The sequence below is a fragment of the Penicillium psychrosexuale genome (genome assembly GCF_028828465.1).
Source record: "Penicillium psychrosexuale strain IBT 29551 chromosome Unknown utg000002l, whole genome shotgun sequence".
NCBI classification, from domain to species: Eukaryota; Fungi; Ascomycota; class Eurotiomycetes; order Eurotiales; family Aspergillaceae; genus Penicillium; species Penicillium psychrosexuale.
Genome location: NW_026643187.1, coordinates 4,541,648 through 4,556,034, shown reverse-complemented (window position 1 = coordinate 4,556,034; position 14,387 = coordinate 4,541,648). Strand labels below are relative to the sequence as shown.

Below are 14,387 nucleotides of genomic sequence, written 5' to 3'. Positions count from 1 at the left end.
ACACTCCCGCTATTTGACAACTGCGATGCCATCCTGTGTAGATGGGTCGACAGACTGGACCATATCTGCGTTAAGAGCAGGTTTGCCGTCTCTGGAAATACCAATCAGACCGTCAATGGTTATCGCGGTGTGATAGATGGATTGGCCTTGCTGACATTCTTGAGGTTCTGCAGATGAAGAACCAGAGATCATACCGGCGATGGTTTCTTTCAAGTGTAAGTACGAACACATCTATGCAGCCGAATGTATCATAGTGAGTAGGTATAGAGTATAATTCGAGCAATAAAACGAGTCCATTATTTTAGCAAATGATTCTGAAGCAAGGTATAGGTATCATCATAACTATTTCTCACCGCACCTGTGACGTGCCAGGTCTTGCAAAGATAGAAGAGCGCTTTCAATATAGAATAACTAAGATGGAGAGAAAGAAGAAGCAAGCTGTAAAGTTGGAAGCAGCCAGTTGATTACTTTGCAAATGTTGCAATCCTCAAAGCTTCTCGCTTAGCTATCTAACAAACAATCTATTCAAGTAAACAAGATAACAGTAAGTAAGCCAATAAGCGAGGAAGTAAACATGAAGCATATGATGAGGATCTGTTAGGTAGACCAGGGTTTCCTTAATGGGCAAAAATAGCAATTTGCCAAATGTAAAGCATAGGCCGAATACAATCCTTCAAGACTAGTTTTCAAGTCCTTGCTCCTTTCTTCTTTGTCTTTCTTCGGAAGCTCGAATCCTCGAAAGCTGATACAGCACCCGCACTCTACAGTGCAATGGCCTCTACCTTTCTTCCTTTCAGAAAGATATCTCTGTTCACAGCATCCACATTCCCGGCTACAACAGCCGCCTCGATCCGAACAATCCTGAACCATTTCTTCGCGCATAAACCATTTAGCATCACGCCTTAAGCTATTATAAGCATCTTTAGCGTGCATATCAAGGGCATACTCTGCTTGGTAAAGGGCGTATTCTTTTTTTAGGTATTGCGCTTGAGCCTCTTCGAGCTGTTTATTTGCTTCTTCAAGTTGCCCTATTAGACTCGATAGCTACAGCCTTTTGTAAGGCTATAACCCTATGGTGTAACGTTTCCTCACGCTGCGTTACTTCACGTAGGGCATGTTCTGCAAGAAATAAGTCCGTGGCTCGGAACCGGAAGAGATATTCTGTGTTTAACCCGTATTGTAGACAGACATCCGTTTCGCCCGCGAAGTGCCAAGTCATACTCCTATTCGAGAATCCCACGATTCTTTCGCAGAAGGCTTCTAAGGTTAGTATAAGAATAAGGAGAGAAAGACTTCTTGGTGAGTACCTGTATGATAGAATAAGTGAAGAGACCAATGGATGAAGCAGAAAGAATGTGACATGACAGGGTCCCTCGGAAGCTCAGGCTTCGCCGCCGCCTAAAATATAGTAGTAGTGGTTAAGTATGACGCAATTGGATGAAGACCAAAAGACATTTATAGATTTGCTGCTTGAAGCCACCCGCGAAAGTGGGCGATGATCATTAGTCTGTTCTTATCCAGAATTATTGGGCTCTCTGGGCTAGCGTCGGATTCCTCGCTATGTATGCTTTTGTGGTTCACTTTGAGGTCATGATGTAGTTGCTCTGATTTGGCTGATAGCATGTGAACTATGAGATTGCTCTCATTTCTCTTCTGCAACATGTGTGCCAATGGGGCGAATCAGGGATATATATAGACAAGTTCTGACAAGTTCTGAGCGGATCATTGGATCGGCAGGGATATAGATAAGTGGATGTAGCCCTAAGAGTGGCGGGGTTCAACTGCTCTGAAAAAAAGATAGATTCTGGACAAATGTAACTGAAATAAGAGAAAGAATGAAAAAGGAATGAAAGAATGAAGTAAGAAGAAGAATAAATCCCAGAAAACTCGCGATTTCAAAGATTTTCATATTCTCAGAGATACTACGTAGTGTAAGGCACAGTCGGCGGCGCAGACCAGTGATATCTTCGAGACACCCTCGGCCTTTACCGGTGAGTCGCACTTTTCTTTTCTCTCCCTCAAGCCCAGGTCTGAGTCAAAACTTCTTTTCTACTGTTCTCTTGTACTCCGTCTCTTCATTTTGCACCTTTCATGCCTTAATGCCCCAGAGCCCCTTCGCCGAGCCCATCTTGGTGCACAAAGAGCCAAGTTAGGGATGGTGACCAAGGCAGCAGCCGTGTCACACTCACTATCATCATCATGGACGTCCATTAGCAAGTGGATCGTGAACATAAGCATAAATCAAGCCACAGTCCAGAGTGCCCGCCTCCGACAACCGAGCACAGCACGGCCATATCACGCGGCGGCAGTGTGGCCCTCCTACGGCGTCACCACTCCCGCTCCCGACCAGCCAGTCGGTTCTCCCAAATCGCCTTTTCGATTCGAGACTGGCTACGCTCTATGTGCCAAACGACCTTCACGACCCTTCCCTCCACCTTTCCTCTCCCCACCCTCCTCATCCTTCTCGGATCCTTTGACGACACACGGGCTAAGCCAGGATAAGAGATTATCCGTCCAGGGCGAGCTAATCCGTGGCCTGAACAACGGAGACGATGCCATCATCGTCGCAGAGAACTTCATAGGTGTCAACGATGGCGTAGGCGCCTGGGCTACGAAACCTCGTGGTCATGCTGCGTGAGTGGTCTCAATTTCAATTTCTATCCTATGCCACGATCGCTGACTTTTTCCTTCCCCGATACAGACTCTGGTCTAGACTGCTATTACACTTCTGGGCCCTCGAGGTCGAAAGGAATCTCGACCACAGCACGCCTGCCATCGACCCGGTCGGATACCTGCAGTATGCATTCGAGGAGACCCTGCGGGCAACCACATCTCCTACCGAGTGGCTCGGCACGACAACCTCGGTAACTGCCATAATACACTGGATCGAGGGCGAAGACGGCACACAGAAGCCATTGCTATACGTTACGAACCTGGGCGATTGCAAGATCCTCGTGATCCGACCGAGCGAGAAAAAGGTCATTTTCCGCACAGCCGAGCAGTGGCACTGGTTCGATTGTCCCATGCAGCTTGGAACAAACAGTATCGACACACCCCGAAAGGATGCAGTCTTGTCCAAAATTGAGGTGCAGGAGGACGACATCGTCCTGGCCTTCTCGGATGGCGTCATGGATAACCTATGGGAGCATGAGGTCCTGAAGATCGTTATGGACAGTATTGACAAATGGGAGGAAGAGCGCGCGGCGCCAACAAATGTTGCGCAGCACGCTCATCTGTCTGATAGCCGCAATGTCTATGTCGCCAGGGAACTGCTCAATGCTGCTCTCACGATTGCCCAGGATCCATTTGCGGAGAGTCCCTACATGGAGAAGGCAGTGGATGAGGGTCTGGCTATTCAAGGAGGCAAAATGGACGATATCTCTGTTGTGGTTGCATCTTGCAAGAAACGGGATGGATGAGATGCACCCATTGGTTTTACGATCAGGCTTTCACAAATATCCATCTTGAATTCCGCGTCTTGATCTGCTTGCCTCGGACGTGTGCCAGTTGCCATTGACGGACATCGGCGCACGAGGCAAGCTCTTGTTCTCCGTCTAGCATCTAGATTCTCATATCTATCGCCAAAAGCTTGTCCCAACTACATCGCTCTTGCGCAGCTATGATGCCTTGCAAGCGTCGAATCAGGACCCGGACATGCATTGCAGTGAAACACTCACCCCATCAAACCACGGGAAATGGCTTCCATGTCAGCTGGGTTACTCTATGTATCCCCGAGTTCTCCAGCGCGAAGCTTGATTGCTTATGCCTGGTCATCATCATGCCCCCACCTGTTGGTATTTCAATCGGCTCAGGCAACTTTCTAACCAGCCCACATTGTGTATTGATATTTTGCACCGAAGCCATGATGCCAACCGGTCAAGCTGATGATTCCTATGGCAACCCTCCTATCACTTTTGAGACCAATTTCCTTACGATTTACCCATGAGGGATTCCATTACTTGACGCGGTGTGGCTAGTCTGTCCATCGTTTATAGTTACTTGAGTCTAAACAAGACAAATAATAATATTTCCTTGAGTCAATACATTCTCATAACTACATGTATTCAAGTCTGCAGCGATCAGTAAATGCTAAGTACAGGGTACTTAATCTCAAGGCTAGACGCCCCACTTGACAAAGTATTGGGTACCTCACCATCAGCACAGACCACATCACCGCCGCTCCCGCCCGGCAGAATGAAAAAAGTTTCGGTCGACGCAGAAGCTCATGTCTTTTGCTGCATTTAATCTTCAAATACTTGATACTCACCATTCACAATGAGGGCCAAACGTTCAAAGAAGTATCGCAAGCTTATGCACCAGTATGAGCTCACTTTCGGTTTCCGAGAGGCCTATCAGGTCCTAGGTATGTCCCATTCAATGTATTGTTCTGATGTACAGTACTGACTTGCGCTCGAACAGTTGACTCGAATTTCCTTCGCGCCACCGACTCCTTCAGGATGGAACTAATTCCTGCACTTGAACGAACGATCCAAGGCAAGGTCAAGCCTCGTGAGTCTCACCAGACAAAGTTCCCATCCGCCAAGACACATCCCAACTAACCATCTCAACAGTATTAACAAAGTGCTCACTCGCCGCTATCATGGCCGCACAACCCATCAACCCCAAAACCGAAAAGCCATACCGACCTCTCTTCCTTCCCCCGCCCACAGAACTCCCTCTCCGCCACTGCTCGCACAACGCGGACTCCACGCCCATCGACGAAGTCGAGTGTCTCCTCTCGCTGCTTTCACCCAACGCAGACTCAAAGAAGAACAAGGAGCACTACATTCTCGCATGTGCGGATCCAATCTTGAGAAAGACGACCAATAGCGAGAACCAGCCCCGCAGACGGAAGACGGAAGAGGATCGTAAAGAAGAGGAGGCTATGCGCCGCTCCCGCGCATTACGCGCCGGCGCTCGCTCTATTCCAGGTGTGCCTATCATATACGTTAAGCGCTCGGTTATGGTCCTCGAGCCGATGAGCAGTGCTTCTGAGATGGTGCGGGATGGTGTTGAGCGTGGGAAGTTCCGCGCTGGATTGGATGCGGATCCCATGCTGGGCAAGCGCAAGAGGGATGGCGAGGCTGATGGAGAGAGTGCTGATGAGGAGGAACCTAAGAAGAAGCGCGGTCCTAGGGTCAAGGCGCCTAATCCTCTCAGTGTGAAGAAGGCTAAGAAGAAGACTGATGCGCCTGCACCGAAGAAGGATAAGCCTGTTCGGAAGGAGGTTGATGTCACAGATGCAACGGAGCAACATGATGGCGATGATACTGCAGCGGCTAAGCCGAAGAGGAAACGTCGTCATGCTAAGAGTGGTCCCCGTGAAGACTTCGAGGAGGCCGCCGAGCCTAATGAGGCCACGGAGGTTGACGCTTGATTGAATCTTTACGGCATAGGCGATTCATGATGCTGGTTATCATTGCATGCATTCTCAACCTTATTTCACTTCTGGGGTGCGGCGTTCAGATCGGATGGGTTATATCTAAAAGTTCAGCTGATGTGCATAATAGTAATGTACATCTGATATCATTCAAGAGATCTTATAATCTCAGCAAATCGTAGATTAAGTGTTGGACATTGGTGCCAGATGAAATATGGCAAACAAGACAGAGCGAAGGCCAGTCGGCTATATGTACATTTAAACGTTCAGATATCGTACAAAGTATTCTTCCCCAGATGAAATGAGAGGAGATAATTCGGCCTCGGTCTGCTTGTCCCGTGCATTCAATGTTCTCATGTGAACATATTAAAATCGGGGCCATGCCGAAGGCTATTAATAAAAAGTAGCAGTGTTATCTTTCAAGTCTGAGCCAAATCGAAGAATAGCCATTGAAAGCACACCCCAAACTCCAGTTCCAAACATGATGGCATGATGGCATATGCTCATCCAAGACACAGTCTATTGCTTCGCAGCACTAGCACTAGCATTAGCCGCCGCCGCCGCAGTAGCCGCCCTAGCAGCCGCAAGCGCAGGCCCTCCTTGCTCTTGATCAAGCTCGCGCTCTTTGGCCCAGATCTCCTCCATACGCCGGCGGTTGTTGCGCGCCTCCTCTCGGTTGCGCTTTGCACGCTCGTATCGCTCCGCGGAGAGACATTTGTTCACGTCGACCTTGATATCGTTGCAGCTCCCGATGACTTTGTGTAGGAATCCCTTAGCGTGACACTCATCTAGAGCAGTCATGATCTCTTCGCAATCTGTGTGATATCAGTCAGTATGGACAGCGGTATGGGATGGCGAGATGGATCTCCCGGGCATGGTCGACTCGACGTACTGGCATTGTAAGAGGTGTGAAGATGGGAATGCATGATTTCAATGGCACTGGTCTGAAAAACTGAAAGATAATTCAAGTTCAATCGTATGATCAACGAAAGCAAGAACATCGCAAAACGTCTGGGCGGTAAGGAGATCGGCCGGATTCTGCCGGGCGGACAGCCCCTCAGGCACGATAAAAAAAAATATCGCCGATAGAAAAAAGTGGACGGATGTGATTAGTTTCGTCACAACATTTTCATAATGTCTTCCATGATTACAACTACGACATGGGTGCGGCGTGGTGTCGCTGCCCAGTTCCCTACCAAATATGAGATCGACGAGGCCGAGATGAGCCGTATATCTAAGCTTGCGCGCATGCAGCTCGAGGATGCGAAGGATGATATGAATGCTGCCCAGGATGGTTCTGAAGATGAATGTGACGATGCTATGGAGGATGATGCTGAGGAGAAGACCTCGGCCAAGGACACCGATTCAAAGACGTGAGTGATGTTGAGCGCAGCGCAGATTCAACTCATGCTAATCGGATTTTACAGCGATGATGATGTGTTGAAGGAATTCGACATGGATAACTACGACAAGGAGGAGATTGATGACGATGGCGAGAAGATCACCATGTTCGGCAATGTCCAATCCCTGGCCTACCACCAGCCCAACGAGGAAGACCCGTACCTCGTGATCCCCGAAGACGAGGATGATGAAGAACGCGAGGAGCTCCAGATTATGCCCTACGACAACCTTCTATTGGCCGGAAAGGTGGAGGACGAAGTTGCGCACTTGGAAGTCTACGTCTACGAAGACAAAGCGGACAACCTTTATGTGCACCACGACATCATGCTTCCCGGTATCCCACTTTGCACAGAGTGGCTTGATATCCCCGTTGGCAAGAACCCAGAAGGTCGGACGCAAGGAAACTTCGTGGCTATTGGAACCATGGAGCCCGATATCGAGATCTGGGATCTGGATGTCGTGGACTGCATGTACCCCAACGCGATTCTCGGACAGGGTGGCCAGGACGCCGAGAAGCCAAAGAAGAAGCAAAAGAAGAAGGCCAAGGCTAACGACGAGTACCACATCGATGCCGTCCTGGCGCTGGCCGCCAACCGTCAGCACCGCAACCTGCTTGCCTCGGCATCAGCCGATAAGACCGTCAAGCTCTGGGATCTCAACACCGCCACCTGCGCCAAGTCCTACTCCAACCACAAGGACAAGGTATGCTCACTAGACTGGCACCCAACCGAGTCCACCATCCTGCTGAGCGGCAGTTACGACCGCACCGTAGTGGCAGCAGACATGCGTGCGCCGGACGCCCAGGCGCGCTGGGGCGTCGACGCAGACGTCGAGTGTGTGCGCTGGGACCCGCATGACACCAACTTCTTCTACGTGACCACCGACGGCGGCATGGTCTACCGCTACGACATGCGCAATGTCCCCGCCACCCCTGCCGAGTCCAAGCCCGTCTGGTCTCTGCAAGCACACGACTCCTCCGTTTCATCCTTCGACATCAACAGCTCTATCCCCGGCTTTTTGGTGACCGGCTCAACAGACAAGACCGTCAAGTTGTGGAGCGTCGAGAATGACAAGCCCACTTTGGTTGTCACGCGCAAGCTTGAGGTCGGCAAGGTGTTCTCTACTACCTTCGCGCCCGACCAGGAGGTCAGCTTCCGGCTGGCAGTTGCTGGTAGCAAGGGTAATGTGCAGATCTGGGATGCTTCGACTAACGGCGCTGTCCGTCGTGCGTTTGTGTCTCGCATGCCTGACCTTGCTGGTGATGTCCCGGAGCGCACGGTTGGTATCAATGCTGATGATGACGAGTCTGATGATTCGGGAGAGGAGGGTGATGAGGGTGAGCCCCGTGGTGGTGATGGCTGGGAGTCGATGGATGAAGACTAGGTGGACACAGATACCCGTGGAATCTTCCGTTTCGTGTGCGCCAAAAAATAGATTTGCTGTTGGGTTTTGCATGTTAATGACTAGTCCGTTATGAAGTTTTGGAAATATGAGAACAAAACAATTTCAATGACATTCGGAAGTATGTTGTACACTTTACCATGATGCAGCACTCAAATGATTAGCTAGGGAATAATATCCTAACAAGGTTCATGTAAATCTCCTTCAAAGGTTATCCCGTGGCCCTGGGACCCACATAAAACAACCTTATTCTAAAACAGACCCCAGTACGGAGTATACCCAGTGATACATGTTCTCCATAGCTTAATTTCTATACTCCAAATCATTCTCTATACTTTGAACTCTTGTACTAATATATACTGGGCTCCTTATACTGTTCTGATGATGGTCAGATCAACGAGATTATTGGTGTATCGCAGAGACAAATTCAATTTACATATCTTACACCTTTTTCACAGCCTTTTCTGGCGGAAGAGCGCATCACTTTAGTCCCTACCCTGGTATTGGATTATATGACAAACAATGGGATGAGAATGAATGTATAAACAAAACTTGGATAGGGCTGGAACACCTATTGGCGTACTCATCTTTGGGAGTAAGAGTTAACAGGTGAACCCGGTAGAGCTTAAATAAAACTTCCATTTCCGACAACGTGCAGAGTCGAACGGCGACGAACACGTGACTTATATACGCAGTATACGTAGTATGAATATACGGAGTAGTAGGTTAATGTATACAAAGAGCCTACACTCTATCTCATCAATAAAGCTTGTGTAAAAGAAAAAAAAAATGGGTTACTTCTCTTTGATTGAGCGTGTCATCCTTAGTGCAGGGGCCATGCTAATCTTCTCTGTATATTTTCTTTTCACCGTATGCCCCGAAGGGCGAAAGGACATCCTTATAGATCAATACAACCCCACTTTTCTGCATAGAGATACCGCCTTCTAGATTAGGTAAATAGTAGTAGAATGGCAGAACCAGACCGCCTAACAGGCTTGTGCCACGCAGGCACTATACTTCACACATATACGCTTGTCTATCTTGGTTATGTTTTGGGTTGTGCTTATAAATGTTCTTAGATCAGACATTCTGTTTAGATATCTCTTCTCCCCTTATTGGGGTTATAGGTAGAATATAGGCGGTGAGAACGGCCTAAAAATGCGATGTAACTATATTGTACTACAATAACCTTTTGACTTAGTCTAAAAAGAGAGCCCGAGCATCCAAAAAGAGACGCCGAACTGATACCTGTGTTGTAGGTACTCTACATAGTTATTTAAGCCCTCCTGCTGACTCGGTAGACCCTCTGTATCAATATCATCTTCTCCAAAAAATATGGAAGCTAGTTTCCAATCCGCCATCGACGCCGGCAAGATCCACGGCGCTGTTATCTGTGCCACTGATGCCGAAGGCCACTTTGTCTACAACAAGGCGATCGGAGAGCGCACTCTACTCTCAGGCCAAAAGCAGCCACAGCAGCTCGACGACGTGCTGTACCTAGCTTCAGCCACGAAATTGATCACAACCATCGCCGCCCTACAGTGCGTCGAAGACGGCCTACTAAGTCTAGATGGCGACCTATCATCCATCGCCCCAGAACTCGCTGCAAAGCAAGTTCTCACTGGCTTTGCCGACGATGGAAGCCCTCAGCTCGACCCACCAGCCCGCCCCATCACCCTCAGGATGCTGCTTACGCACAGCTCCGGCACCTCCTACCACTTCCTGAACCCGCCTATCGCCAAGTGGCGCGCGCAGTTTGGGAACCCTGAGAATGACGACCCCCGCCTCGTCGAGGAGATGTTCACTTACCCGCTCAGCTTCCAGCCCGGTGCCGGCTGGATGTACGGGCCCGGTCTTGACTGGGCTGGCCGCGTGGTGGAGCGTGTCACGGGCGGCTCGCTGATAGACTTCATGCAGAAGCGTATCTTCGACCCGCTCGGTATCAACGATGCTCAGTTCTATCCCGCTACCCGTGAGGACCTGCGCGCCCGTCTCGTCGATCTCAATCCCAGTGACCCCGGTGCTGTTGGTAGTGCCGTGCTCGGCGGTGGCGGCGAGATGAACCTGCGGGGCCGTGGTGCCTTTGGTGGTCATGGGCTGTTCTTACCTGGCTCGGATTTTGTTAAGGTTCTGCGCTCGCTGCTAGCTAATGATGGCAAGTTGCTCACGCCTGCTGTCGTCGACAATATGTTTCAGCAACACCTTGGCCCCGAGGCGGCGGCAAGCCACCAAGCTGCGCTTGCTAGTCCTCTTGGACCCTATTTCCGCGTTGGAACAGACCCGGAACTGAAGGTTGGCTATGGCCTTGGCGGTTTGCTGACGCTTGAGGATGTTGACGGCTGGTATGGCGAGCGGACGTTGACTTGGGGTGGTGGTTTGACTCTCACTTGGTTCATTGATCGGAAGAATAACCTCTGTGGTGTCGGTGCCATCCAGGCTGCGCTGCCGGTCGATGGAGAGTTGGTGGCTGAGCTAAAGCAAACATTCCGCCATGATATTTACCGCATATATAACGCGTGGAAGAGCCAGCAGTAGACGCAATTTACGATGGAAGGGAAGAGTGTCTACTTTCTGGTTTGGTAGATAGTTGATTGGAATGCGGGACATGTAGGTATCACCGAACATAATGAAGCTCGCCTTGGATACACCAAGATAAGTTCAATAACGTACCACAACAAAACTCAATGGCTTTTTAAAGAGTAAACTAGCAAATTTAAATTTCTATTGTACAAGCGACCAGACCAAGGCAGGCCAAGACTAATATCAAAAGAAAAAGATTCAGAGATATCACCACATGAAGCGCTGGATCTTGCCAGGCTCCTGCGGCCACTCAAAGCCCTTGTACAGGAAGAGATACCCAGTGATCAAATTAATGATCAAGAACCAAACCGTCTCCACGAACTTCGGTCCGTTGACAATGAGGTCAGAGCGACGTTTAGCTTCCTCTGTGCGGGGGCGAATATCTCGGTCCCTGAACAGACATGGCGTAGGAGGAAGGTGCACACGCCACATAACCCACGGGATGATCAAGTAGCGGGGTTCGACAAGGGGTGCGGTGATGAGAGACAAGGAGGTAGCGGCCAGCCAAACAAGGACAAAGCTAACGCGTGGTGCCTCCAGTAATTGTCTCTGGCGCGTGAAGATGTGTTGCTGGACTCTAGCCAGGACCGCGGGATCATTTGGATCCGTAATCTCCGCTGGTAGCTCAGTTAAGTCAGTCTTCTTGGTTTCTGGGTCATCCTTCTTGATTTTCTTGTAATTGGACCTGTTAGGCTTCTTCGTTCCCTTTGGTGGCTGTTGGTGCGCCTGTAAAGGCTTGCGCGCAGAAGACTGAGTAGATTTGGGCTCTTGTGCTACTGGGGCTGGAGCCGGAGCCGGAGCCGGAGTCGGAGCTGGGGGCGCAGCTGGGGCAGCTTTATGAACTCGCAAGGTTTTGGGCGGACGTTGGATGGTGGTAAACCCAAAGGCGGAGATCACGACCCATCCGCAGAGGAAATACACTGGCACTGCAGCATACTTGATTGCTGGGTGAAGCATAAGAATGCGGAATACGTAGAACACATAGTGTCGGTTATCAGCAAGGGTGAAGGGGTGCACAATGGTGTTGAAGTGGACCACGGCAAGCATAAGTGGGATCACAATCAGGGCAGCCTTGAGCTTGGGATATTTCCTCTGTTTCGGCGGGAGACCGAGGTTCAAGTATTTGGGGAGTGGTTTGAGGGCGAGAATATTGATCAGAGGAATGACGAAAAGAGGCCATGAGAAGAAGATGAAGTACGGCCAGATGTAGAGCATCTGAGCCAGGTGGATACCCGCGGTATGGAATTCCTTGTGGCCTAGTGAATAGTAACCGTCAGTAAAATCGCACTTGATGTGACAAAACAAGTCACCCTTACCTAGGACGACTCCATTATTCCAAACTACAAATGCACCAAAGGCCGCGAGGACGATGATGTGAGGAATGACAGAAACCAGGAGAGAAAAAGGCTGCTTCAGACTGACAGTCGCAAGTGAAACGGCGGTCTTCAGGTAATCTATAGATTGAGTTAGAATGGTCTCCCGCTTACTTCATATTGTATATCCAACAGATCAACTCACCTTCCAAGGAAGCCTCCGAAACGAGAGGATCATACACCTCATTCTGCAGGCCTTGTTTCACGATAGTTGACACATCGGATGACATGCATGGCGTGGCAGACTTTCTAATCTTGCGGACTACCTGAAGTCCACCTAGGAAGACCGAGACCCAGAAGATATTGGTCTGTCGGAAGACCAATGCAGCCAGCGCGAAAGCCAGGAATCCCAGTGTCTCCTGAATACCACTGCGAGTCGCTTTTGTCGCGTCGTTTCCAGAGTCGCTTTGCTGGTCTCTCTCCAAGTCTCTCTTCAAGTCCCAATTGTATGCCTCCACGACAACCACCAAAGCAAGAACATCTGTGTAGTACAGACCGGAGAAGAAGAATAGCGGGGGAAACAAGCAGATGTTCAGCACGGTATGAGACACGTTCGCTCCCAATGGCCGAGTATTTGTCGTTCTCTGTAGCGTATCAAGCAACTTCTGGAGTCTCCAGGGGAAAATAACGGTTGTCGCACCAACGTTCGTCGAGCGTAGGACCTGTGGAGTGAGCTCTGTCGGCTCTCCGCGCAGCAGCAACACAATAGCGAAGAGGACATATGAGCACAGATATAGACCCGGTGGTGTTGTCAGCTTTGGATCCCATTGCGTCCACTTATGCGACCAGTATGCTTGTGCTTGCGGGACGTGGAAGACTTCGTCGAGGTAGGCTTCGGGGACAGTCTTATTGACAAGAATCACCCACAAAAGAATCAAGACCAAGCCAAACGGAACGAACCATCGAGCACTCCGGCTAAGGTCTGATTCTAGAGGATTGGCCATGCTGTGCAAATAATCACTTGCAGCAAGCAGGTAAAGTTGCCAGACGATCTTCAGTTCTTCGGCCACCGGGTCCCAGTCGGAGCTTGTGGAGCTCATCCGATGCAAACGTTTCAAACGTTTTGAACGTTTCGACGTCGCCATCTCGACGCGACTTGAAAGAAGACATCCAATAAAAGTCAATTGAACATTTTAAGAGCAGAGAAACGGTCTAATAAGAAGAAGAAAAAAAGTGAAAGGAAAGAAACGCAGAGCAAACGGTCAAAGTCGAGCGCACGATCAAGAAGACCTAGATCATCCTAAGAGAGATGAGATCGCGACTCTGGTGATTAATTGAAATTGCGTTCGCTTTCCTATTCACACGCCCAATGGCTTTTCCTCTTCCCCGGGGCGTCACGGCGTCAGAAATCGCCTTCCTGGCGGAGATGGAAACAGTAACAATTGTGCCTCGCCAGCGCCTAGAAGGCCTCGAACTACTAGGAGTATGCGCCTCCGAACTGCTCTATCTGAAATACTCAAAGCTAACCATCCCCAGGGCCCCATTGAACCTCTCGTACCGCCCCGACGCGCATCCCTCCCCCTCTGGCTCGCCATCCTTCTCAAACGCCAACGCCGCGCAAACATCATCCCACCAACATGGCTACACCCAGAGCCATTAGCTCTCATACTCGAAGTAGAATCCCAGCACCAAGACTACAAAAACGCTTTCTCCCCACCTCCTCCCCTGCCTGGTCAACCGAGTGTTCTGGACCGCGATGCACTGCCATCTGCTCGGCCGCAATATACACCAGACGGTAATCGGTACTATGCAGCGCCGCCTTTCTTACTCCAAAACACAGCCCAGACCGTGGCGTCTTCACGGGATCCCCCTTCACTACCATATCACTGGGTTGAGGTTGGGAATATGCTGCTTGACGCCGCGAGCGATGATCTCGTGGACCCGGATCAGATACGGAGACTGCTGAAGGACCTGCGTGAGGTGCGCATGGCGAAAATGAGGTCGGGTGTTGATGTGCTGGATGCTGCGGCGACAGGTGGTGGTGGTGTTGCTCTGACGGGTGTCGGTTCTATGGAGCTGGGAGAGGAGCGGGGGTTTGTTACTGGTGTGGTGGATGGTCTTCGGTATGTGATCCCATTCTCGAATACTTGCATAGCCGAATATTTGGGGGGCTTCGTTGCTAATTGGCTCATAGAAGAATTGGGTCCTCCAAGGAACAGGCTCGGCGTGAACAGATGGCCGAGCAGAGAGCAAATGGTGGCTACGATGGCACCCGGGACGAAGATGACGAAGAAGATTACATGGAGTTCTAA

General features: G+C 50.1%; 8 protein-coding genes across 8 annotated transcripts; 5 read left to right on the top strand and 3 right to left on the bottom strand.

Annotated features, from left to right (window-relative positions):
- Positions 1–9: 9 nt before the first annotated feature.
- On the bottom strand, positions 10–192 carry N7518_002846 (uncharacterized protein; the record flags this gene model as incomplete). Its single annotated transcript, XM_057183773.1, has 1 exon — positions 10–192. The coding sequence occupies one exon, from the start codon at positions 190–192 to the stop codon at positions 10–12; it is 183 nt and encodes a 60-aa protein (XP_057045223.1).
- Positions 193–2,155: 1,963 nt separating this feature from the next.
- Positions 2,156–3,419, top strand: N7518_002845 (uncharacterized protein; the record flags this gene model as incomplete). The annotated part of the gene is made up of 2 exons (XM_057183772.1): positions 2,156–2,634; positions 2,702–3,419. 2 exons carry the CDS (start codon positions 2,156–2,158, stop codon positions 3,417–3,419), a joined length of 1,197 nt encoding a protein of 398 aa, XP_057045222.1.
- Positions 3,420–4,234: 815 nt separating this feature from the next.
- Positions 4,235–5,377, top strand: N7518_002844 (rRNA-binding ribosome biosynthesis protein UTP23; the record flags this gene model as incomplete). Its single annotated transcript, XM_057183771.1, has 3 exons — positions 4,235–4,363; positions 4,420–4,509; positions 4,572–5,377. The coding sequence occupies exons 1-3, from the start codon at positions 4,276–4,278 to the stop codon at positions 5,375–5,377; spliced, it is 984 nt and encodes a 327-aa protein (XP_057045221.1). The 5' UTR covers positions 4,235–4,275.
- A 522-nt stretch (positions 5,378–5,899) lies between these two features.
- Positions 5,900–6,306, bottom strand: N7518_002843 (COX assembly mitochondrial protein; the record flags this gene model as incomplete). The annotated part of the gene is made up of 2 exons (XM_057183770.1): positions 5,900–6,195; positions 6,273–6,306. The coding sequence occupies 2 exons, from the start codon at positions 6,304–6,306 to the stop codon at positions 5,900–5,902; spliced, it is 330 nt and encodes a 109-aa protein (XP_057045220.1).
- Positions 6,307–6,514: 208 nt separating this feature from the next.
- On the top strand, positions 6,515–8,164 carry N7518_002842 (rRNA-processing protein PWP1; the record flags this gene model as incomplete). The annotated part of the gene is made up of 2 exons (XM_057183769.1): positions 6,515–6,753; positions 6,808–8,164. The coding sequence occupies 2 exons, from the start codon at positions 6,515–6,517 to the stop codon at positions 8,162–8,164; spliced, it is 1,596 nt and encodes a 531-aa protein (XP_057045219.1).
- A 1,353-nt stretch (positions 8,165–9,517) lies between these two features.
- N7518_002841 (serine hydrolase domain-containing protein) lies at positions 9,518–10,717 on the top strand (the record flags this gene model as incomplete). The annotated part of the gene is made up of 1 exon (XM_057183768.1): positions 9,518–10,717. The coding sequence occupies one exon, from the start codon at positions 9,518–9,520 to the stop codon at positions 10,715–10,717; it is 1,200 nt and encodes a 399-aa protein (XP_057045218.1).
- Positions 10,718–10,969: 252 nt separating this feature from the next.
- Positions 10,970–13,220, bottom strand: alg10 (dolichyl-P-Glc:Glc(2)Man(9)GlcNAc(2)-PP-dolichol alpha-1,2- glucosyltransferase; the record flags this gene model as incomplete). The annotated part of the gene is made up of 3 exons (XM_057183767.1): positions 10,970–12,018; positions 12,079–12,216; positions 12,281–13,220. 3 exons carry the CDS (start codon positions 13,218–13,220, stop codon positions 10,970–10,972), a joined length of 2,127 nt encoding a protein of 708 aa, XP_057045217.1.
- Positions 13,221–13,444: 224 nt separating this feature from the next.
- Positions 13,445–14,387, top strand: psf2 (DNA replication protein PSF2; the record flags this gene model as incomplete). The annotated part of the gene is made up of 3 exons (XM_057183766.1): positions 13,445–13,558; positions 13,612–14,198; positions 14,270–14,387. The coding sequence occupies 3 exons, from the start codon at positions 13,445–13,447 to the stop codon at positions 14,385–14,387; spliced, it is 819 nt and encodes a 272-aa protein (XP_057045216.1).